At 45.1% G+C, this 26295-nt stretch overlaps 1 protein-coding gene across 1 annotated transcript in view; it reads right to left on the reverse strand.

Moving 5' to 3' along the window:
* The window catches only part of SLC4A11 (solute carrier family 4 member 11), a 154275-nt gene that overhangs the window by 51064 nt on the left and 76916 nt on the right, over positions 1-26295 (reverse strand). Inside the window, exons 5-7 of the mRNA XM_025200690.1 lie at positions 19756-19987; positions 17752-17833; positions 1307-1430 (exon numbers count right to left, since the gene is read on the reverse strand). Of these exons, the coding sequence (XP_025056475.1) occupies positions 1307-1430; positions 17752-17833; positions 19756-19987 (438 nt within the window). The remainder of the gene's footprint in view (positions 1-1306; positions 1431-17751; positions 17834-19755; positions 19988-26295) is intronic.

The following is a 26295-nucleotide window of genomic DNA, read 5'->3' on the forward strand; positions in this document are numbered from 1 at the left end:
TGGTCCAGAAAGCAGGACCAAATCTCAGCTCTGCAGGAGATTGAAAGTCATGATAGTGCGCTGAATTATGACGCCATATAGAGACAGAGAAAACAAGTCTATCTATTAGAGACGTTGGGGGGGGGGGGGGGAGATCCTTGTGGTCAGTGAAAAAAAACAAAGCCACAAAACACTGCATTTTTCATTCAGAAATAAATAACTCTGGTTTAGCTTTCGTTTTCTGTGGGAAATCTGCGGACAAAAATAGTAACGGGAGATCAGTGGATGCAAGCTTACCAGAGTCCCGTCTCCCTACGCTTTGTAGTGGTATAAAAAAATAGTCTGTCCATACACTAGGTCAGCCACTGGCTTCATCTACACTGCGAATGGAGGTATAGGTGCAGCATGTGAAGACATGCCCAAGCCGCATTTAACCTCGGTGGTTCAGATACTAATAAAGAGATGCTGCTAGCCAAGTCATGCTGCTAGCCATGATGGTACCCAAGCTAGACTGAGGCTTGGTTGCAGTATATCTACAGATGATGCAACGATGCCCTCAATTCCAGGGTGAACGTACCTCTTAGTGAAGATATAGCTTTTACAGACAAAACCCTTTTGCCAGAATACCTTTCACCGGTGGTTCTCAACCTTTTTTTTTGTACCAGGACCCATTTGCAAACATCGATGGCCAGTCCTGACCCACTGCCCCCCACCCCCGGGCTCCAGTCTCCCTGTGTGTTGGGGCACGGGAGAGCCCTAACAAGCCCCTTGCAGGCTGCAACTCTTCCAGCTTTAAAGGACAATCCATTTTTAAAGTTTGTCCGTGATCCTTTCATACATTCTTGCGACCCACTGGAGTCATGAGAAATGCCGTCCTAAACCATCAAAGATGTGCCAGAATAACTGTGCCTACACAAGGGGGGCTTTTGCTGGCATAGCTGCCAATCAGGGTGTCAGGATGAGAAGGATAGAGGCATCCTCAGCCCTGACTGATATCACAAGGGTCAAAATTAAGGGCAGCTTTTCTGCAGATCTCCCCCTTCCAGTGCTAGAATGGAGGTCATTCCTTTCTCTAATGAGGCTGGAAGAGCCTGGGGGTGGGGGAGGATAAGGAGAGAGAAAACCCATTTGTCATAACTCAATGCCTTAGTCAGAAGTAGACCCGTGGTGGTCATCTGTCCCGTTCACTTCCCGCTGTGTCTCGTTACGTCTAGACGACGGGTTGTCGTCGTGTAACCTAACAGGACGCCAGACAAAAAAGAAAACGAAACAACCGTATTGGAAATCTTCCAAGGCATTGATTGACATGACTGACAGCAAGACTCACCATCTTCGGAGGAGCAAGCACCAGTATCACAAATCTCACTTCGCAGGAGTTTTCTCCCCAGTTCTGAGGCCTCTCCAGGCGGCTGATGCAAACGTGACGTCGCTGAAGGGACTTTATAGTGCAACTGTCGGGGAAGGAGGAATCGTTAGGGCCCACGCAACGTGCAAAAGCAGATCATTTTTCCTCCTGGATAATGCTCAATACATCCTAGCTACGGCAACGTACGAAAGAACAGGTGGCTTCACTACTGCTGCTGATGGAAACAAAAAATGGCATTTTAACGACAGCCGTTTCTCTCCCTTTTAGCTGTCGATCCGGCTCTCTGAGGCTGGACCATCTGGGCTCCATTCCTGGAGCCGATTTCAAGCTTACGGGACTACTTCTCCTCATCTTTCCTTTCTGGCTATTAAGAGCCCAGAAAAGCTCGCCCTAAACTTGCCGTGCTGCAGATCAATTGCTCTAGCTACAGGGCTTCCTTTTATCGTTGAGAGAATAAATGCACAGGTAATGCCTCGCGTTTCCACACACATCCATTTATCCAGGACTCTAAAAGTGCCTTTGCAAATAGTTTAAAGTGAAATGGAGGGGGGAAGAAAGGGGAAGGGGAAAAGATGCTTTTATTTCATATTGCTCCTTTAATGGATGCCTCGATCTTTAAATTTTGTTCGAAAAGAGTTTTCCCACCACCGCTAGGTTGAAATTAAGACAATGCATGGCAAGTATCAGGTCCTGATCCTCCGCCTTTTTTTCTAGACAATACGGGCAGTCTCCAATGATGAAAATGGTGTCGTTACAGCTCCCTGGGGAAGCAGGAGTGGGATCTGTTCCAGCCCCATTAGAGAGGGGAAGGTGGTTTAATTAAGCCATCATTTTGCTCTTTCAAAGACTGCCGTGACTTCCAGCAAGAGTCACGACCTAACATTTTCAATGTCTAGTTTCCCCCCTTACCCACAGCGGTTTTCGGTACAGCGGTTGTGCCATCGTTAGCTTCCATAAAGGAGCAAGTACCACATTTGACAGTTTACAATCACAATACAACAGTGGTGAAGTAGAAAAAATCACCATCATCTTACAAGCGGAAAGGAGGAGACGCGGGGGGTGGAAAGCAGCAGTGACTTGTTCAAAGCCAGACCCGAAGTCCACAGCAGAAATATGAAAATGAAACAGAAAAGAGGACCAAATTTTCCAGCTACCAAAAACATCCGTTCGCTGTCCGAATACTCCCGACTGTCCTTTGGAGAGCAACCGGCAACAGGTATCAACAGATTTGAGCAACGTGCGATAAATGACCCTCTATCCTAACTCCTGAGCTTTTGTCCTCCCAGTCTTAATGGCGTTCAATGTCGTTTTTTTAAAATGTAATATAAATCCAAGGAAAGCTGTTATTTCCAAAGCTATTTTTTTTTTGTTTCAGCAAGCATTTGGCCAAATAAATGACCAGCAATTAAAAGGAGTCGGACGCTGCTTTCGTCTGCCCTCTGCTTTTCTAGCACGATTTATAATCTTAATAAGCCTCCCAAATGACATTTCGCTAATAGGCCCTTAAAGGCCAGGACAGAGGAGTACGTCATGCAGGTAGGAGGGGAAGAATTAAATTCCTCCATATAGCTCTGCATAATTCACTTGTAAGTATATGCAGTATTGGCCCATTTACCAGGTGGATGGCTTTCTGATGGACAGGCTGTTAACTTACATGAATAAAGTAACTTAACTACCTGACAAACCGAGGGCCGCCTGTTAGAAAGCCTTAATTTGATGCAAAGCAGAGCTCTCCTTAGCTGCACAATATGGGAGAGAACAGCATCTCGCATTTTTGTGACTGCAATGGCCCCTTCTGTAATGTCCTCTTTCTACTTAAATCCACCTCCTAACACGACAATCTAGACGTCTCCTACAGCTGGGAGTGAACCTATGCACCGTCCAAAGCATTCATTACACCTCAATGTGTTTTAAGCTCACGACCAGCAATTATTTGGAAGCTGGAGTTATTAAACAATACACTTCATAGAAATCTACTCTAAGCAGGGAGCAAATTAATTCAGTTGTGTTTCCCCCCCCCCCCAACAGCTAGCAGAAAACTGGAAAAAAAGTCTTTATTGGGGTCATCAACATGGCTGACCATGGGCTGTGTACTACCACCAAATGGGTGGTACCATACCACCAATTTAACAAGGAAACCGGGCTAAGTTTCGTGGATACAGCTTTGGGACTGATAAGACGCCCGTCAAATCCAACCTCCGAGGTCAACTTACTCTCATCCATATTAATTTTTTGGGGGGGAAGCTTAGTGCATAAAGGGAGCAGTGAACAGTTCGTGCATTGTTAGCATAACCCACACTCTTGTTTTCTGCTTTGTCCGCTCACCGAGTCACCACTTCTGTCCCAGCCTTGAAGCTCGCTGATTAAATCAGTTCTTTTAAAAGGGTCAGAAAGATATTTGTATTGTAGCCCCGGGCAGTCAGGGTACCACTGTGCCAAGAGCAGCGTGCTACCGTAAGACGATGCCCTCGCTCCACTGTTAGCTACGCTCTAAACAATGGGATCCTACTTTGAGTGACGTGCACGACTGGGCGTGGTGTGAACCAATACACAATCGGGATTTAAATCGGAAACATGATAGCACACGTGAGCACAAACTGGCACTGGGTTTAGAAAGCCACGTGCTTATGCATTTTCAAAGACAATACGCAGAGCAGACCAATTCTAACACATTTAAAAGTATTTTTTCCCTTGCCGCCCAACAAAACTTGCATTGCCAGTCAACCCAAACATTAGCTCCCCAGTTCTCATAGGCATTATTTGCACGTATGTGGGGAAAAGAGGTTAGACATCACATAGCTGTCGCGGGCTTAATCCAGAGTTGAAAAGTTGGAAGTACAAAAATAATATTTTTGAGGGCACCATCAAAAAAGCTGAGATTCATCAATAACAAACACATTGGAGTATGCCTGGGATAGGGAATTATGAATTTATTGATTTTATAAACGGCGACAGAATAGGAAAGTAGGTCTGGAAGGGACTTCATCTAGTCCAGCCTCCTGGCTCAGGCCAGCATCATTCCCATCTAAGCTAATCTTAAACAAATGTTTGTCTAACCTACCTTTAAAAATTTCCAGGGCTAGAGATCCCACAATGTCTCTAGTTAAATCTGCTCCCATGCTTAATGACCTGCATAACGAGAAAGTTCTTCCTAAGGTCCAACCTAAGATTTCCCTTGCTGAAATTTAAGACCATTAACTCCTTGTCCTGCCCTCTGTGACCACCGTGAGTCATCTATAACCATCCTTTAAGTATCTGAAGAGATGTTAAATCTCCCTTTAGTCTTTTTTCCCCTCCAGATTCAAGTCATCTCAGTTGTTCCAACCTTTCCTCTTTAAGTTGTGTTGCTCTCCACTGTAGATCGTTCTTGAAGTGCAGCGCCTACAACTAGACAATGCTCTAAGTGAAGCCCTCTGGGGCTGAACAAAGCAAGGGTTAAACAAAAGTTAACATTTTAGAGAGTCGGGTGTCTGGAGCAAGAACAGATATTGATAGGAGGGACTCTTAAATAAGCTCATTTACATGGAGTTGCTATGTGATTAGTCTGGAATTAAGCGTCTTTAAAAGGGGTGGGTGTGGGTGCATTAAAGAAATTCCTTTCGGGTTTACCTTTTTAAACCTTGCCTAGCAGCCTTTCAAGAAAATAAATGCAGATAACGTGGGAGACCAAACATAATAAATTTAGGCGGGTCACTCATGTTGTAAGAGCCTTCCAGGTGGATGGATAACCATTGCAAGAAACATTTCTAGGAACAAGCAGATAAGGGAAGATTTAGGGTGTGGTCTCCATTTGTGAGCAGAATAGCTGGCACCTAGTTAGAGTTACATTCCTACTATTTACATGTGAATGGTGACATCAGAAACCAAGTCTGGGTTATTGGGATAGCTCGAGGGCTATTCAGACTTTGTTCTGTATGGATACCAAACCATAATTTGGCCACAGAAAGTAGTGAAATGATGGCAATGCAGTGATTGGGTTATGGCAGTGGTCCTCCACCTCTTGCAGACTCAAAGGACCCCTCCAAAAATGCTGGCTCTTGAGATTTTCACTCCCTTTTTTGACCACAGAAAAAACAGAGCAATTCTGCTGTTGCGAAGATCAGAAAGCCTACAACAGGCCCGACTTTTAATACTATGGATTCCTATTTGATGTTACTAGGTTGATCTTGTGAACCATGTTTGCACACCTAACCGTGCTAACACTGCGTGGTGCCCCATGGCAAACTCAAAAGGATCTCAAGGCACCTCACAGTGCCATGGCACCTGCTTGGGAATCACAGGGTTAGGGGCGCCTATTAGGAGGTGATCCCGAGTCGGGACAGGCACGCTCTCCACAACTCTAACCACCCCAGAGCCCCTCTCAAATATCACAACCCTAACCCTAACCGTCCAGCCTGCTCAGCATTTTAAAATCTGTTTTACTTTAATTGAAAGATGCCACCCTGCAATCAACCTATTCCTTTTAAAGGGTGAAATGGCTCAGAAAACACAGGGATATAGGTTGTAGCCGTGTTGATCTAAGGACACAGGCAGGCGAGGTGCTTTGGGTAAATCTGATATCTTATTTGACCAACTCAAATTAGTTGGAAAAATTTCTTTTTTGTAAGCTTTCGGGTATAAATAAACCCCAAAATAAAAAAATTAAAAAAATCCAATTAAAAAAAAAAACAAACTTGACCTAAACTGCAATACTGAATTTTGTCAAGCTTCCTCTTCTACTCCCCACCCCCGCAAATTATTTCTGTACAACTCAGATCAGTACTTTTCCTTTTTTTTTTTTTTTTTTTTTTAAGTTAGGCAATGGACCTGAGAAACCCATTATTTGCATCTCTCATCACAACAAAAGAAGAGATGAAAGGCTGGGCTGCGATTGCAGAAGTCTTGATATAGGTATCACATGTTATTTGTGAGACGCTGTACAACTATGTTCATTGTTACTAGAATATTCATAAAAGGAGAGTATTCGTTTCTGCATTGCTAAGCCATGACTTAAAAAAAAGGCTGAATTTAGACCAGCATTCAGCACAGCAGGGCAGATCCTCAGGTGGCAGGAACTGGCAGAGCTCCACCAAAATCAGTGGAGATGCACCGGTTCATATGAGCTAACTATACAAACTACGCCCAAGATGTTATCTAAGCAATAGCAAATTTCTCACGCCGATTATAAGAAGAGGCAAGCTACGGAGACCCATAAGAAACAGAAAGCCTCCCCTACGGGGTAAGAAAGGAAGTCCGTGCAGTATAAAAGTTATCCCCTCCAATAAGAAAAATGCCGAATGGAGGCAATCGGCTAGCCAGCCTTTTCCTGTCTTGGAGGAGAACGTTTCTGGCTCTTCTCCACCGCAGATAAATCTAAGAGGGGAAAGCCCCAAGCAAGCCAATTCAAGGCTTAAGCCTTCTGAGATCAGAACCACATATGATGGAGCAACCTGTGACAACCCGGACGGTCCCCTGGCCTAGGATATATATTGACTGCTTTAGTCGCCCTTTGTCTGGCACAAGTACGGTCTTGACAGAGGCACTACAAGGCAGGCAGGGCAACAGGACCCATGGGGGGGGATGGCTGCAGCAGCAGATGCTATTCTTCTACCTCCCCTTAAGTTGGCCCTAGTTATCCGGCTGGGTCTTGGTGCTCTCCTGGGCATCAGCAGCTCAGCTCACGAGTGCCTGCAATGAGTGACTCAAGGGAAAAAAATCCCAACCGCACCCATTACCGTCTAAGAGAGGGATTTCCAGCTACAGCAGAGTGCACCATCTTCTCCATCTCTGATAAGTCCCTTTTAAATTCTTAAAAGGTTAAAAAAAAGTTTTGACTTGACAGCTTGAAATCGGAAAGCACCCTGAATGGTCAGACAGCTTCCCCAACATACCCATTAGCAAGAGAGTACGTTTCAAATGCCTGGTATTACACAATTAAGTCTGATTAGGCTGGATGTAGACTTCAAAAATAAAAACACAGAGAGGAAGAGGTGTTGAATGATTGTGGAGAGATGATTGTTATAAGCACGGGAGCTAAGGCACTTGCATACATGATTGCATTAACGGAATAACGTCCTGTAATCATTCCTCTAAAAAGAGCCAGGCTTTTCTACAGAAAAATACAGAGTTGTCAGGGAATAAGCATGGCAGAAGAATACATTTTATTATTCACGAGGAGAGAGAGAGAGATGCATTGTATTATTCCGAGGCACGCTTTTGCACCAATTACTGTGTTTTAAACATCAGAGATTTGAAAAGCTGCTATTTAAAAACTAAAATTGTAATGACATTGTTTTTTCATCTTAGCAGAGACCATAGAAACAGGCCATAACGTGGTCCTTAGAGTTCATACTGATAATTGCTTTTAAAACGCTTGCACAAAACCCCCCACAATCCATGCTCTTTGGCTAGGTTTAGGGATAAAAAGCAAGATGTCCCGTGTTGTCATCAATTATACACATGAACACAAAGCTGGTTACGGGTCTCTTCAATGTAACCCTATTTCTACAGGTTTTTTGCTCGGGGTTCAAGGCAGTCTCATGCAGCGTGTCTGCAATATTACTTGGGCGCTGTGAATGAAGCACCCCCAGAGCGGGTTGGATGACAGTAAATTAGAAATCAGTAAATACACAGCAGCGCAGAATACAAGAAACACACGGATCGCCGCACTGCGCCTCTACTTCCTCTGTTTTGCCAAGTCACGGGGCTTGATCAAATCAGACTAACAAATGAAAAACCAACCCACCCTCGCATCCACGTACTTTAACCAACACATTCAAAGAGGCTTTTCAACAGCTTGCCACGGGCTATAAGTGGGCATGCAAAACTTCCAAAATTCAGCTGTTTAAAAAAAATAAATAAATAAAATAAAATAAAAACATTGATACAGCCTGGCAAGGGGCAGCAATCTTGGTATCAACACTGTCCTAATGTGGAGTAACCCACATTAACCACAGACATAAGGGAAGAACACATCAAGGACAGACGCGCTGGCAGCGAACAGACCCGCGGGGTGCCAATGCCACTTCAACACAGACTGTTCCCCCTGTGAGGTTTATCTAATGCTTATGAAGTCTACAGAGGTACGCAAGCATTAGTCTCTCCTTTTAACAGATGGAGAAAGGGAGATGAAACCTTGGGACTGAACTGCGTTCTGCCCATATTCAAGAAATCTCTTCCCTTGAAGAGAAGGGGCACACACAGTACGTATGTACACACCCTAACTTACTGCAGCTAAGCCGACTTAACTTTAAGTCGATTTACACATGCATGGAACAGAGTTGACAAATGCGGCACAAGATAATACACCTCTAAGGTGTATTATCTTGAGTCGCATTGGACTCCTATACACGTGCAGGAAGGCAGCTATGCTGCGCTGTGATGACAGTGCGGAGCAGACTCAATTAATCAAGTGTGCCGAGCGTGGAAATGACTGCGCTCCAGTGAACTCCAGCGTTGTGTGCATCGGCATCCCTGTGCTGAAAAAAAAAATGGCATCGGGGCGCTTTAGCGAGCATTAGTTCAAAGCACCCCACCACCATTTTTCAGCGCAGGGATGCCGGTGCACGTGACGCTCTGGGCACTTAACTAGCATGGCTCTTGGAGCTGCGCTAATTAAAAAGTGTCCCTGCCTCCCAGAGCAGGCCCGTTAGTCAACTTGACTTAGCTCATGAGAGGGCTGCCACCATGTCAAGGAGCTGTATGCTCGGACGTGGCTTAATTTAAAATAAGGCAACTTAACTAAGTCGACTTGGTACGTGTGCATGCACCCCTAGTGCCCTACAAGACTCCTGTGGGGGTGAACAGAACAACAGTCTTGGCGCTTACCCAGCGCATGAAACCAGCACAACTGCTCACTTCGAAGAGGAAAATGAGACCCACCACTCGCTTCACCCCATCGTGAGCCTACCCGTGCCGAGAGTACAGTTTATCCCATAATCTCCAGGTAGTGGGAAAGCCACTAGCGGCAGAGGAACACATAATGCCCTCAAAGGAAGATACAGCAGGTGCTCTCGCACCATGTGCCAGGGCAGCCTTAAAGAGCAGATGCCTCGTGTTGGCTTGTGAAAGATGCTCTGCTCCAGCAATGTGTCAGACCTTGGCATTATAACCCAACACAGCCCAAGTGCCAGTTCTGGGACAAGACACCTGCCCCCTCTGGTTCAGCCTCCAAGTCAACCAGCTCAGCATAAGAGACCGGGGGGGAGGAAAAAAACCCAACCAAACCACTTGCACTCAAGCAAAGTGGAGTGCAAGCTCATTTACAGCGGTGGCACATTTTAGAAGATTGGCCTTGAGTCTCTTATATTTTAGGCACTTGGCAGAATGATGTGGATGCTATTTGGAGGCGGCGTCTGTGATCAGCATGCTGTTAATATAAGCGCCGTTCCAAAAAATTAATCACCTTGAGCTCAGTAAAGCACAGGATAAAGCCCTTGGTGTTGATTTCTACTTGCATGGAAAAAGAAGACTATTGCAGCCGGCTTCTGTCAGTCGGAGGCGGTCGGAGAGAGTCCTCCAAGATGGCAGTAAAAACTGTCCCACCGAAATACTGAGCTTGCAAGAGTAAACACTGAAGTGAGTCACCACAGATCTCAACAAATCTATTGGATACTCTACTCCCGAACTTGGAAAAAGTAACAGGCTACACTTCAGACACACTCTGACCACGTGTCCTTTTATTCTAAAGATCAAAAAGAAACCAGCAATGTAAGCCACTTTAAATCAAGTAGTGGACACGCGAAGTACATCCCATTGCAGTATTTTTCTGAGTTTAATCGGCACATAGAACCAAATCGAGGACTTACCTAGCAGCACTAATGTGAAGGCAAAAAGCTCCGAAAGGGGATCAAACCTTGTTCATTATATTTTCTTCAAGAGCTACAGCTCGGAGCAGCCCATTAGGTCGTCTGACCTGCAGAAGGAATAGGCTTCGGGGTCTTTTTAACTGAGATATTAATGTATTAGAATGATATACCTGTCCTTTCCAACAAAGGCTCAAGACAGCTAAGCACTATCATCTGAACGATATATCATCGAGTGCCACGCATACTTTAAAGGAACTCTGGGCACATCTACATGTGCATATTTATGCGCAGGAATAAACTCCAGGAGTTTATTGCTCCTGGGCACGTGTCTTCACATGCACCTGGGACCGCAGCATGTTGAGCTATGGGGGCCCAGGCTGCTCCTGCCAGCTCAACATGCTGCAGAGGGGCTGGCTGGGGCACAAGGGTGCTTCAGCACACAGCTAGGTGGTACTGGAGCACCCTCATGCCCCAGCCAGGCCCTGTCAGCATCTACACATGCACTGCTGCAGTGTTTTTTTTTTTTAACTTATAGGACTTGCATTTACAAGTGCTATCCTGCTGCAGAATACATTCGTTTACTCCAGCCCAACGGGGGCACACATGTGGACGGGAAACATTTACTGTATAGTTAATTAGGCAGCTCCACAGTAAATGTCTTGTGCAGTAATTTGAAATTGTGTCAAGAGATGCACGTATAACTGCAAAGTACCAGCCCGGACATACCCACGAAGCTGGAGCATCATAAAAGTGGCACGCTTTTGCTCGAGTGCTATTATGCTATGCTATAGCAGAGGGCTTGATATACAGACCAGCAGCAAAATGGCTCGGGGAATAATAAATAAAAAGGACAGCCCTGTTTTTAAGTTTAACGTGAGGACAACAGTCTATTTCCACCTTTGCCAACGAACTCCTTGTGACCTTGGCCAGGCGAGAGTTTCTCTGTGCTTTTAGAGTCTGAGATCCGAGTGTTAAACGAGGAGATTCACTCCTGGCAATACGCTGTTTACAAGATTTAAAGAACAGGGGGCCAAGTACATCTTCACACACCCCAGCAAGAGACACGCCACCGGTGTCTATATTCCTCAAACGGACGGCAAGTGCTCTCAAGCACGTGGAGAAAGGCGACTTAGCTGCCCAAGTCAATGAGACCTAGGACAACACGCTGGACTGGTGATGTTGGAATCCTCTTACCATGCCAGGAAGAAAATTTGGTGCGCCAAAAAGGACCACCTTCAGAATAATAGGGTCAGAAAGGTCCCCCGCTTTGGTCCAGTCCTTCCCCCTGCATGAATGTCCTTAACTGTCCTCAAGATACCCCTGTCCAAAGCCTATCCAGACCCCGCTTGAAAACCCGCCAAAAAAGGAAACGTGGTGATTTCCCTGGGCAGTCTATTCTGCTGTCAGACCGTTCTAGCAAAAACGAGAGCAGAAAGGCTACTCTCCAGCAGCTTTGCAAGACCAGCAAGCAGGCCAAAGATGCAAGAGCCGCAATAAAAGGCTTTCCAACTGGGTTCCCCAATAGGACTCCATCTCCCAGACCTCTGAACAAAAGTTTCATAAGCTGAGCAAGTCTTACAGCAAGTCTCATGCAGGCGTGGGCTACCTAAACGGTGAGCGCACATTCAGTAATCCCTTCAAAAAAAGAGTCTTTCCTGCATCGTGCCTGAACAGTTCTTTAGCAGATGAAAGCTTCAAGGAGCAGAGCAATGGGACGGACATCACGGGGCCCAAAGGTTTCAAATCAAGCATGCATCCTGGAATGAATCAGATGGGGCTTATTTTATGGCCAGCTATTCACGAGAAAACACCCCTTTTCATCGAACGAGCGACAAAGGATGGGGACTGCTGTTGGAAATTCAGCAAGATCATCTGCAACTTTTCCGAACGGGCCGGTCTGGATCGGATGGTCCCCCGCCCATGCTTTTAAGCAGAGTATGGATCCAGATGGGAAAGCTGACCTCTCAGCTAAGCCAATAAGTCTGAACCTGGGGGGAGAAAGACAGCTCCAAGAACTGGAAAGTGCTTTGCCTGGACCATGTTCAACACAGCCACCACCGCCGGGGTCGTGTCACCTTTGCCTTTCCCACAGCTCTCAAAATACAGGGGAGCCTGAATGCAGCAGGCGAGCATGGAGAAGTAGTCTTTTTTCCTGGTCTAGAGGATGGACACCCCAAATTAACTGAATATCATCTCCCGCAGCCAATGATTTCTATATAAAGCGGTGGCAGGGTGCAGCAAGATGAGGGATCAGCCGAATTTGACCTTTCTAATTTGGAGGAATTTAAGTTAGATCTTTAAAGATCGCTTTAGGTCTTCAGCACAAAGGCTGCATTATCACTATCCCCTCATTAGTTTTCCTCACTTAGGATAATCCTACCACAGTGCATAATACCGGCCTCATCCGAACCTCCCCTCTTATGAGAACGAGTTAATTTAGGTTTTTTTTAAACAAAGACGGCAGCATCCGTTTGAAAGTCTTAGCTCAGGGTAAGAATGAATAATAATAATACACTAGAGAAAAACAGAGAAAAATTATTTTTAAGGAGTTCTTCGCATTAGTATGGAAAACAAGTTCTTTTCCCTGACAAACCTTCTACCCGTTTTTATTTTGCTGCTGGTTACGTATTTCATAATTTTGCTTTAGGCAGAAAGTAGGGTCTAAAAATACAGCTCCATTAAAGTCTTGTGCCCACCAGCTAGAGCAAGAACGCAGTAAAATAACTAGATATAATTATAGGGAATAACTCATCTACTTTTCTCCCTTAACACCTCCCTCGTTTTTTGTTTTTTTTTTTTTTTTAATCGGAGTAACAAAAGGAGGAAATAAGGAAAATTGTGCATAATAGCACTAGACACCTTTGGGTTATAAGCTTATTTTTCAATTCCTTCTTTGCCACAGAAAGAAGCATTACTCACTCGCACGCACAGGTTTTCAAGCCTCAGGGTTATCTCATAGGGAAGCGAAAGTATGAATTTGTGCCATCAAACCACAGGATTTCAATTAAATCTGAACAGCCTCACTGTCATTTTTGCCTTCACAAACATTTCACTAGGAAGTGAATTGCCTTCTGAGCGTGTTCGAACGCTCGTGCTCTCCATGACTGCGGTGGACTCGTGCTCACACCTGCTGAAGTTAAGGTCAGCTAGAGACAGTTATGCTTTTTCCATTATAACAATTTTCAGCAGCTCACTGCTTCCTGATATGTTCTTCATAGTTTCCCACAATCTGGAAGTGAATTTATTTTTGAGACACTTCAGCAAAAAAAATCTTTGGGCAATTTTAGTCCTGCCAAGGTGGAGGGCAGGGGTGCGGAAACCATCTTTCCAAGCACGTGATATTAACTGGCTTTTTCTGCTCTCGCCCCTAAACCATGGCTCAATTTAAACGCTGGAAAAATATTTCTCCTACTTCCTGAAGACTCTCTCAGCAAACCCCCCCACCAAAAAACAAGCTGTGATATTCAATGCATACTTGCTTTGTATACAAAGGCTCTAGTTAATGCATGGTATGGTACCCGAGTAGAAAACTGGTAGCAAAAATATCTACGCTATACAGGTTTTCTGCACGAAATACTTTCCGTAGTAAAAATCATAGAAAATGAGGGTGGAAGGGACCTCAGGAGGTCACATCTAGTCCAACCCCCTGCTCCAAGCAGGACCAGCCCCAACTGCATCATCCCAGACAAGGCTTTGTCTACCTGGGTCTTCAACACCTCCACGGATGGAGACTGCACCACCTCTCTGGGTAGCTTGTTCCAGTGTTTTACTGCCCTCCTAGTGAGAGAGTTTTTCTTAATATCCAACCTCAACTTCCCTTCCTGCAGCGTGAGCCCATTGCTCCTTGCCCTGCCATCTGCCCCCACTGTCAGCATTCAAAAGCTTGTCCATCACAACTACACAGCTGTTCCAACAAATGATATCCCCCTAAGAAACACTCGTCTCCAACAGAATAACTTATTTCATTTCCCCCTCACAACTCCTGTTCAGATGGATTTTCCTCCCCCCCACTAGGATTCCCATCCCTGCATTTGCTCCCCATGCTTCAAAACCATGCATCTGGAAGCTTGTTTCGAGACTCAGTTGGAAGCAGCACGAAACCAGAGTTCAGCTTGGTCTCCCACAGGATAGCATTAAAAAAAAAAAAAAAATGGGTTTGAGCTCTCCTAGGCTTTACCGAGGAGCCAATTTCATCCCAAAAAGAAATCGCTAATGGGCTGGAGACCTAGCACTATACATCCGGCGCGGCCAGGATTCACACCGAGACGGAGGGAGGAACAACGCTTCCAATTTCATCGCTGAAAAAAAGAAAATCAATTTCCTTCCGAGGTACTATATAAATCAAAGTCCCCAACACCGTCTCATCTACACTGCAGCCTCTCCGATTCCTCCATCTATCAGACTCAAAAAAGAAGGGGCAGATATGCCCTGCTTGAACATGAATTGCACAACCTCAGAAGGACTGGCGCACTGTCTCCGAGATCTCTCTCTGCGAGCAGATCACTAACTAACTATATTGCTAAATACAGTCCTATAGCGGTGCGTGTCATTTTGCCATGCAAGCTAAAGAAGCCAGGAAGACCTCGTAATCTAGTTTTTGATCTATTTTGCTTATGTACTGCAGAGGCAAAGGGCATGGAGTTCACTTAAGTGAGTATTTCTATAGCAAACACAATAAAGGCAGGCAGCTTTCAACATAGGAAACAGATTAAGGCTCTGCCTAATGAGGAAGGAGATTCTCGGGACTTGCGAGGACTTTGGGTTGCATTAAAAAAAGAAAAGGGACCGTTTCTGGCTGCACATCCTCCGAAGTGGGCGCACACCGTTATGGAGAGACATCTAAAGGAAACGAATCCCATTGTTAACCTTTGCTGAAAATGATGTGGGAGAACAAGTCACCGCACCCCTTTCTGAAAGGGATCCAAATATTGCGGTCGCATACACGGAAAGGCTTTGACGTAGGCTGGGATGAGAAGCGAGCACTTACAAAGTCCTCCAGACTTCCCTCTCTCCGCATCCCAGCCCCTAGTTTTAACAGCAGCGGGGGGATTTGTTACCAAACTGTGGCTTCCAAGAGGAGGGGAAGGATGGCAGGGAATGTTTTTCATTAAAATGCATAAAGCCAATTTGCAAAATTACGTCTGCCCAATTAACAAACGAATAATTCCCCCCTATTCTAACAAGACATCACTGCTTCTCAACTGCAGCAGGGCTAGAGCGCTGTAGCCATGGGGGTCCTGGAAGTATGCAAGAAGCTTTTTTTTGGTAATAGCATTTATTTGACCAACTGTATAATTGGGAGAGACAGAGTTGATTGAATGAGATCACCAAAACTGCCCCCCCCCAAACCAAAAAAAACAAACCTCTTGCTTCTCATCAGTTCTCAATGCCACCCCTACAACACATACGCAGATCCAGCGGCTCAAAACTTTTGCACAAAGGCATCAAGCAGGCTATGAGCACTATTCCAGCCTACAGGCACTCCCAGAGGCTGAAAATACCCAACTCGAAAATATAGCAACCGACTGCCACTTCCACACTGATTATGCTTGCTGCTTGGGGCCTGCATGAGCGGTGCCGTGCAACAGCGTGTCTTACCATCTGACAAAATGATGCATGCACTTTATTCCCATCTCCCTACCTGTACAAGGGGAAAAAAAATCAAATGAAAAAACCCCGTATCTATTTGTAGAGGTGTATAGCAATAGCACATATGGCATGCGTGAAACCAGGTCAACTTATTCTATTTTGAAGAGGCTTGCACCTGAAACTAGTGTGATATGCCATATGTATCATCACCTCCGAAAAAAAATCCATGCTCTGCAGTAGTATCTTTTACGCCAAAAAAAAGCCAACAATTGAACTCGGATATTCATTAGCAAAGAACAAAATTCCATTGCACGGATATTTTAACGGCATCCAGAAGGGGACAAAAATTACCTGATGAATGGAAATTATCACTAGCATGACAACCCACTCTGCAGTTTGAAATAAGCCCCAAATGGTGACTATTTGGCTAGCTTGTTAAAAAAGTAGCTATTAATTTAATGAGGGACATATCTGTCACCTCAGTAGGCAAATTTAATTCCCAAAGAACTGAAAGTCTGAAAAAGTCATGATCATGCCGTTAAAAGCAGAGAACTAGAAATTAAAAAGATGTACGCTCAACTCCCCAGGTGAGCCAGTGACTTTTAAATTCATGGATCTTTAAGGCTAGAAATTACCTTGCCCATCTGACTTTGACTTCCTAAATAAGACGGACCATATAATTTAGCAAATCCGTCACCAAGCCAGAGTACAACTGTCTAAAGAGAAAAAGAAAAAATCTACCAAGCAATAAAGCTTCTAAATACTGTATTTTCAAGCATACCACACCCCCCCAAAATAAAACAAGCACCTTGTTGTTGCAAGATGGGAGGTAGAAAAGTTTGTTCCAACATCATGGTCAATGTGGTGACAGATGAAGTCCTCCTGGAAACAGCGTCCAGGAAGTGTGGCATCCCAAGAGACGGTCTGGCTTAGGCAGCAGGAAATCCATGGCGTGCAAGACCGTAACAAGGCTGGGCCTCAAACCCATCCGAGGTCCCCCACGCAACATATTCCTTTACTGGGAATAGTTCTTTATATAAAGTTTCTGTCAACCTCTCTCATGTTTGTAAGTCTGTTTAAGCAAAGTGGGCTTTCTGCACCACAAACCTCATCAAGACATTACACACCGCATGCAGCAGCTCACTTCTCTGAGCCAGCACAAAGTCCTCAGGCTGCAAAAGGGTTAATGCTGGGCTCTAACCCTGCTCTTTGCAGCCTCGAAGCTATCCTGGCATCCAGGAGTCACAGTGTCTGCTTGCTCTATTACACCCTGCTTCTGTTCAAGTGGAGAAGTTGATTTTTTTTCTTTGGTGAAAATATGCCACCCAATTTTGGAGGGCTCAGTTTTGGAGAAAAAGAGGTGCAAGTGCTATATAAGGAGACCACACACCTTGTGGACCACACACCTTAAGGACCTAATGGTTCATTGTTAAAAGCACACACCTTATTTCAACTTTGAACTTCTCCAGTTTCAGCTTCAACCAGTGGCTGAATCTTATTAGACCTTTGCCAAAGAGATTAAAGAGCCTTTAAATACCAGAACTCTTCCCTCTGGGCAGGTACAAGAGAGACCGTGATCAAACCTTTTCTTGGTGGGGAGGGGGTGGGAGGAAGAGAGAGACAGCTTCTGAAGTTTCTCACTGGAATAAGGGCTTTCCTAACCACAAACCTCTCCAATTTTTCAAAATGTTTTTTCAAAAAATGTCAACGCCAGAACCGAACACTGCATTTTAGCAGTAGATTCTTTACTATTGCATGCCAAAGTAAACGCCTTGTGCAATCCTCGTCTGTCGTGCAAACTTGTCTAAGGTCTCAGTTTCCAAAACGGCAGATATTTGCCTAAAGCACGGCACAAAATGCCAGGAGATTGATAAAGCAATTCAAAAACCTCGGATGGAAGCGAAGTACTCTTACATGTCCGTAAGCGGTGAATAAAATCTCTTATGTGACGTGTGCATTGTTTTGCAGAGACAAAAAACATTCAGGTTCTGATCATTCCCAAGACAGCGTCTAACAGTCTGATGTACTTACATGATACAGAGCCAGGACTGTTGATACTGCACTCCCGTGACCGTTGCTGTGACCCCCTGAATTGTATCTGATAGGAGATGAACTAGAAAGAAAAAAAAAAGAATATAAAAACCAATTTGAATTGCAGTCCAGAGTGCAGGCTTCAAAACAGACTTCAGAGTCCTGATAGAAAACCATTGTCTAAGCCCTGGCTCAGATACCAAACTTGTATTCACTTATCGGTCGATTGGACTGATGCATAGGAAAAAAGAGGATAGAAGAGGAAAAGCACTCAGCCTAATGTTTCCAAACACTGCTCTTTCAAATATTTTACAGCCCTGGAGTACAGCATTCTTCTTTGTTACAAGGCAGACCTAGCCAGGTTGTAAGAACAACACATTATGCAAAAAGAGGCTGAACTTGATGATGGAAAATTTTTAATTTTTTTAAAATCACTGGACTGTTAATCCCATAGCTTGCTCTGTGGAATAGTTTGTGCTTATTGCTAGGGACAGAAACTACATTTAAAAACTGGCATAAGTGATCGGAAACGGGTTCAGATCTGTAACGCAACAGAAGTTCAGGGCACATAAATTGCTTTCAAAATGACTCAAACCGATTTAAGATGAACCTGGATGGATGTAGTACCAGACTTCACTGATTTAGGTTAAATCAGTTTATTGAACTTCTGTCCCAGATCCCTTCCAGATTCCAACTCACTCACGGTCCCCCAGCATCCCAGGATGCTTTGCAGCTTCCTTGCAAACATCCCACGGTCAGGGTGGACGGGGTAGCTCCAGCCAAGCAGGGAGGCATCTTTTAGCACCCCACAACTTCTGGCATGGGCCACTGCAGGCCTGCGGCTGCATTTCCTGAATCAAAAGTGAATGTCTCCACTTGCTTATCGATTCAATCTATGCAGCTTGGACTAACCTGTGAAGATTGAATCAATACAGCCTCAGGGCTGACGACAGTCTATACTTAGCTTATATATGTTTAATTGCCATTTAAAAGGCAGAAAATGTACGGAGATATTAAAAAAAAGCACAGAATAATCAAAGCATGAATGTACATACCATACTTGGAGAATCTGGCAGGTTTGTTCATCAAGTTTACTAATGATTGCAATAGCAAGGGTTTAAATAGGAGATATGCACTTTATACTAGTGCTAACAATTGATTCTCAGTTTGAAGGTGATAAAGTATGCAACGCCAATATTTCTTGGGTAAGCTACTGTTGTTATATGGCTAACAGGCTACAGGGCTTGCCAGTGGTGCCATGCACTGTCAATACAGATAAATTAGATGCAATCACTGACTCCTTCATCTAACGCTGTAGGCACCTAGGGTTGCTCTCTATGTTTCTGGAGAAGACTAAACAACCAACAGTCCCTTCCCGTGTAAGAGAAGCAATGTTAAGTCTTCAAACAGGAGACTGAATCAAGGACTCCTCAATTACTTGGTTACAGCTATGAATGGAGGCAGTAGAAACTAATATGCTATCAAAATAGCCCATTTTGGGCCCAGAGACTCTAAGCTGAGGCTCTCTGGGACTTGGTGACAACCCTTGAAAATTAGAAGGGCACCCACAAGCACCATTGTTTCCATAGAAGTGGTCCAATTTTATGAGAGAAACATTTGAAACCAAAAACTAGAGGAGATATGAAGAGCACTCCAGCACCCAAGGACTACCCTCGGCCATCTGGTTCACCTCCGTAAAACGTTAGTCAAGGGTCTAGTTTCTAAGCATAAAGCACATCTTCCAAAAATTCACAAAGGCACCACTTCACAGATGCCAGATATCAAGACATCATGGTTTAACAAATCTAAATTAATCGTCTGCGTGGGCCAGAAAGGAAGAGACTGAAGAACCCAAATGATGAAGAACGTGGCAGAAAAAGCAATTCATTCTTCATAAGCAGTCCAAACCTGTTCCCAGGGGAAGGCAATAAGGGAACCACAAGGAGACAGCTAAGGGGAATACATTTTTTTGTTCAAATGAAAAAAAGTAAAAAAGGTAGTTACCATTCCCTTCCCGAGGGGTTCCTGAATCGGTAAATAAAGTGCTCATGATTTTTTCAAAGTTGCAGCTTGGCTCCATGTTGTCAGGATCTTCCGCAAAGTGTTTCAGCATTTCCCGCAGTACGTCATCCAAGGAAGTAGCCGTTTCATCCAGGATGATGCTAGCTCGGGCCAGGAACCCATCCAGGTCCCGGTGGGCTCGGACTTCCTCCTCGAAGTTCTTTAATTTCAGGTACTGCGTGAAGACGGCACCTCGTTAGACACCCCACGTGCTTCTCCCGTGCGATAGCGGACGGCTAGATCACCTGCCTCCCCCATGCAGAGTTAGCTACAGAGCCACAGTTGAAGGTTATATTGGTCTCATTTAGGCAATAAGTTGTTCTGCTGTTGCTAATAAATTATTGATCGCATGGTAAGTGGACAAGCTGGACAACGTGTGCAATTCTTTAATCAGGCCTTGCTGTCCCTACCAGAGGAGATGTTGCCAGAGCGAGGCAGGTGGAGACGAGATGCCCTGGACCAAGCATAGCATCTGACAATATAGGCTGCCACCTATGAAAGCTCATGCCCCCTACACCAACTGGTCTCCAAGGAGCCATCCTACCCTGCCTTGGTCTGAAGATTTTAAGTTCCTTACCAAGCTCTGAATCGTTTAAGAGTGAAGCGTTTCATTCTTATAAGAGGTATCCAGGTAGTAGCCATATTGGTCTAGTGGCAAAAGGAAACCGGGACTCGTGGTAGAGGTGATATCCTATTAGAAAAAACTAGACTTTTGCCATCTAGAATTTTTGTTGTTGTTGCAAAAATCTAGTTGGTTTAATAAAAGATATCACCTCTACCATGAGTCCCGATACATTTTTATAAATGAATTGGAGATCCAAATTGCCAAGGCTCATTCATCTCTACATGGAAGGTCAGCACCATGTCTGGGTAGCACTTAAGCCCTGACATAAGAAGTCTAACGTTTAGTGTTACTGCCCAAGAGGAGCAAAGTGCAAAGATTAGGCTTAAAAGCCTAAATGTATAAAAAGGCAGCACATTTTTTTTTTAAAAAGCTTCAAATAATTTATAGCAACAGGCTAAGGCCGTTTGGCTAGAAGTATCTTGAACTCAACAACGCTTTATAGATCAGACAGCCAAGACCTACTTGTACGCGCCCGAAAAGTGCAAGGCTTGCACCGGGAAACGATGTAGGATGCGGACAAACAAGACAGAAGAAGAAAGCACCAAAAAAAACCAAAAAAAAACCCAACAAACCCCCCAAAAACCCAAACCAGCCTGCTCTTCTCAAAAGGAGACCATTGCCTATCAAGGTTGGGTTTCATGCAACAAGCCTACCAAACAGTACTGGACACTACTGAGTGCCATGCTCCCTGTCGACTCCCAGGGACAGCTCTCAGCCTGAATGAAACGACTCCACAAACCAACTGAGAACGCAACCAGGCTAGGTTACACGACCTTTCCTTACCTTCCGAGCCATGTCTCTGCAAGTCAAGTTATCCTAAAACCAGCCTTGCTTACTGAGCTGCAAAGCCCACTCCTGTCAACGACAGTTTTAAAAGGCCCTGAGCACCCACAGACGCCGACTTTAAAAAAAAAATAATGCACTTAGAGGAGTTTCGGGCCAAAGGGACAAAAAGTTTCCACGTACTCAGAGTAAAGTTTTTTTTGCCATGCAAGAGGAATTAGGACCCCACACGCTATTTCCAAAACGGATTTAGGTACTTTGAAGCCCATGTCAATAGAAAATAGGCTCCAAATCCCTAAAAGCTAGATGCTTTTAAAGGCCATTTAGGCATCTAGTGACCACAAAAATCAATGTGTACCTTTAAAAAAAAATCTAGCGTCACTTTGGAAGGAGGAGACTTGAGGGAAAAAGTTTCCCTATGACCCTGATTGGGAGGGTCCACCTTTTGACGCCGATAGAGCAAAACGTTACTACCTCTTTTCCATGTCAAAGCCTAACACACAGTGCAGAATTCTCTAGCATTTTCCTAATGACTGTAATTACCAAGGCAGCTATCGACTTGTCAATACAAGCGCCGCATCCATTGCAATTAACACTGTTTTACTTTGCATCAATCAATTTCTTACACGCGCTCATTTGCACGGAGGAGGATTTCAAATTTGTAACCAAGAAGGCTTTCCTCGGCTCAAAGCCTCCACTTGCCATCTGTTCAGAAGGGCTGGACTGAATCGCTACTTCTTTTTCACATTGGGGCGGTCCCGTTAAGGAAGGGGTCTGCGTCCTAGGTGCTGCACGTATGAAGCAACGCAAAGGTTGGGAGCTCTCTGGTGCAGGCACCGGCTCGCGTATCAGAGAGGTCTCGAAGGTGGACAAACCAGAGGTGGTGTGTGAGGGTAAAGCAATGGTTTAACAGGAATCCTAATTACTTGATCAATGCCTGATGGGGGTTATTTGCAGGCAGCTCTGTGCAGATGAAGTCTGAAGTAATGCTGCCAAATGCAGATTCCCTTCTCTGCGGAAGGATAGGATGGGAAGTATCTCTAGGAAAGCCAGACCGATGAGCAATAAAAGCGACTAGAATGAAACCCGTGGGTCGGCAGAGCGAGAGACAGGTTCAACGTGAAAAAAAAGGATTTCGTCCTCAGGGACCTGCGTTCGCAAGGACTGCGGCTGTTTCCACATATTACTCGAAAAGGCTTTATGGAGATGCAGAGCATCCTGCTCAAGTGCAGGCTCTAGCGTCTTGACCCAAGGGTAGTGCTATCCGCTCCCATCGCTGGTGGGTTTGAAGAGCAGGCTCAGCTGCGCGTCACCGAGCAGAGAAACCGGACAAAGAGCCCATCCCTGCGGGCTTGACCCAAAGGAGCTCCCGGCAGAAGAAAATGCCAGAGGTCTCAAGGCAAGTCCCGAGATTAGGGGATGAGTCTAGAAATCAGGAGAGCAGCGTACAAGTCCGTGCATTGTCACGGATCCCTCCCTACCGTGGGCAAGTCAAGTCGTTTGGTTCTTCAAGTCTATATCCATGACATGGGGGTAACAGCCCCTTACCAATACCCCTGCAGGGTAAATGGACAAAACAGACTGAAAGACCCTCTGATTGGAGGAATAAACACTTAACATTAAAAAGGAGACCTCTTTGGTATACGAGACATGCATAGAAAGTGCTGTACTGGATTGCCTTGATTATAAGTCAACCCTACATAAAGAAAACGCTCAACTTTCAGGTTCATTTTCAGAAGAAACATCTCCCCCCACCCTCTGAACACACATCTGTGTTTGTGAGATGGTCAATCAAAAAGTAGGTGTTACAGCAAGTTACAACCAGATTACTGGTGCCAATTAGAGACAAGCCTCAATTTTTATGTTTTTTGTTTGGTTTTTTTTTTTTTTTTTTTTGGAGGAAAAAAGGTCAACATAGCTAGAATAATATGGTAGTTGGAAGTGCAAGGACATGGATATTCTAAACTTATCACATGGACACAATGTTCACGTGTGTGCAAGCACAGACCATCTGGGAAGGAGCGGACATTAATCTCTCTCAATAAGGCCCATCTCAATGGGATGCTTCACGCGAAAGTCTACTTAATGACAATCCAAACAAGGCTCTTTCAAAATGGCAGCTTGCAGAAAGAATGGAAATAACTGAACTCCTTTACATGTCTAAAAGTTAACTGCAGCATGATGCATCCCAAGCTGTCTTTGCGGAGAGAGAAAGGGTCTTTCAAGAGGTTGAAGTATTTACCGGAATAGAAGAAAGGGACTTAAAACTCCTTCCCCCTTCATCAGCCACAGCAATGGTTCCTTGGCCAACAACAAGACGTATGGGTTTACATATACCATCCACCTACAACAAAGCTCTGATTGCTTATCCAAGATGATCCAACGTTGCATAGCTGCTGGGCTGCTGCTGTTTCGGCAATTAGATCCAGCTCGCAAATGCCCAAAGAATGTTTCGCAAAGGTGTGCCAAAAATTTGTTCTCACAAGTGCTACTCCCTAAGCTTTCCCCATTGTCACAGTTGCTCAAGGCAGTTCACTAGAAATCCACCGAGATCTCTGTAAACAGGTTCATATCCTTCCAACGACCTTTGGCTATCATTCTTTTCACGCTTACGGGGCACATAAGCTCAGCACCAGCTGGGGGCAAGAACTTCCTTTCTTTGAAATAAGACTATGCAAGGAAGTGGCATAAAGGGAGTTCACGCATGGCCCGTGCATCTCCACCAGCTGCTGCCTGAGGCAAGATACTAAATTAAGAGTGCTGGTATGCTGAGAACAAGCAGCGTCAGGCATACTCCTCCATCCCGGAGAATTAAATTGGAAAATGAACACTAAGAGGATGAGTAAAGCTTTACACTGGACACCTGCAGTCAGTGGAACCCAAATGATAGCCCCAGAAGTTAGCTCTCCTTTGACATGGGGTCCAAAAAGTCACTCTGACACACACACACGGATGTGAATGTGACCAGCAAGATTAGCACTGCATATGCAACTCAGGCTGAAGCCTTTCCAAACTGGTTTTTGAAGAACAACAGATCAGCTCTTTCAACATACTTGCTGGGAGAGGGTATTTGGGAACCTGTTCTTCCTAGGCAGCAGGTGATGGAGAGACCATACAAAAAGCACCGGGAAGGCTACTCTGCTATAGGGCGCTCAGAGATGCATTATCTGACAACTGATGCACCCAAGTTTACCAGAATGGATTAAAAAAAAGAAAAAAAAAAAAATGTGGTCATAGTCTTTAACTGGTCTCTAATTCTAGGTCTACATCACTGCCATAGCACTCTGGAGAACACCAGCAAGAACCATGACCAAGTCACCCAACTCTTGCATTACACAGACCGAACCCAGAAAAAGGGCAGTGAAACCCACCCACCCCCACTGCTCAACTGAGTCAAGGTGTTCAAGACAAGATTGGACAAGCACCTGGCTGGGGTTACTTAACCCCAGCGCTCTTTCCTGCCCGGGCCAGGGGGTTGGACTCGATCTACTAGGTCTCTTCCAACCCTAGAAATCTATGAGTCACAGCCGGGGATGCTACTTGCACCTCAAAAATGGTGCTCACTGTGAAACGTGTAGGTCCTCACTCCTGTCTGCCCTGTTAGTGCGGTCTTTTCACCTGCAAAATTGGCCCAACAGGCAGTCCTAGAGGCAATACTAAAGGACAGCCTAGCTGAAGAAGAGAGAATTAAACAAATCCCGTGCCCCTAAGCAGCAAAGGGAAGGAGCCGCTTGTTCAGCCAGCCCTGGAGACGGCCGACAAGAAACGGACACCCTGGAAGACAGTGTCCCGATAAGATGCTTGCGGCATAAGCGGGTCTATGGGGCAGCGGGTGTGGGACAGCCTCAGAGATGGGGAAATGCATTCTGCCTTCCTCCCAGCTGGATTTGCCCGAAATCACATGCTGGCTCACACACAACATGCTTCGAGTTTGGGCTAATCCACACTCCTCGGCTGAAGGACGCAGCATCACGCAGCAGCTTTCCAGTGGAAGCAAAAAGCCACTTTAATAAAAGACAACATCTGCTCTCTCCAGGCAATTCTAATCCCTTTTCTTCATCGCCTCTGAACGCAGCCTCACAAGCACTTTGCACCGGTCCTCCCCTGGAGGCAAACAAATTGGCAACAGAATCCTTATCTAACCCTGCAAAAGTATCCGACAGTTTGGCATTTATGATACAACAGCATGTTGAAACACTCTCAACCCTACCAGTGAGCAGAGGTGTGAAGCCAAGCTAGGCACAAAGCAGAACACACCAGCTGCCACATACCCTAATTTCTCACACACCACATGCCCCCAAGGCAGACATGGCACTTCGGTCTGCCTTCCCTAAAACAAAGGGGGAAAAAAAAAAGATTTTTCCAAAATAATGGCTGCATAGTGCAGAAGCAGAGATTAATCCTCTGCTCACTTGGCCTCCCTTTTTCACGCAGGCAAGAGGTAGTTTTAACCCCCTCGCAGCTGAATTGTTACCAGGTCTTGGTAGTTTCAGCTTTTGGCTGAATGACCGGCTGCTGCTGAAAACTAGACTCCATGGGAAATATCTAGGATCTTGTAAAGGGCTAAAAAAGAAGTGTGCAGTGCTGTGAAATAGGAGAAGGGAGACCAGGAGCCGCTAACAGCAAAACTGCTGAGGCAAGGAGAGCTTGATTAGTGGAAGATTAAGACCATTAAAAGAGAAGAGAGGGTTGTTCAAAGCTGAGTGCAACCACACTGTTTTCCACCTCCCCTCCACACCAGATCTACCCCTGCTGGGCTCTGCCCCTCCTTCCAGCAGCTCTACGGAGACAAGTGAAGAAAAAGCAATGAAAGTCATCTTACAGCATCGCCATGCTTATATTCTCGGCAGAAAAATCAGCTTCCTTGCTAAAGGCACGTGCCCCCACTTTGGGTGGGCAAAGGGTAAGTGTGGCATGAATAAATATGGTCATTTTCTATCCTTTGCATCTCCTTTTTAAAAAGTAGGCCCTGATTTTCTGATGAAAAATTCCCATTTTTGAAGGGAAGGGAAGGAAACAAGAAAACAGTATTCTCACTTGCCATCTGAAATGCCCCCCACTCCCCTTTCCCATCT

This window comes from Alligator sinensis, unplaced genomic scaffold (genome assembly GCF_000455745.1).
Source record: "Alligator sinensis unplaced genomic scaffold, ASM45574v1 scaffold12_1, whole genome shotgun sequence".
Taxonomy (NCBI): Eukaryota; Metazoa; Chordata; order Crocodylia; family Alligatoridae; genus Alligator; species Alligator sinensis.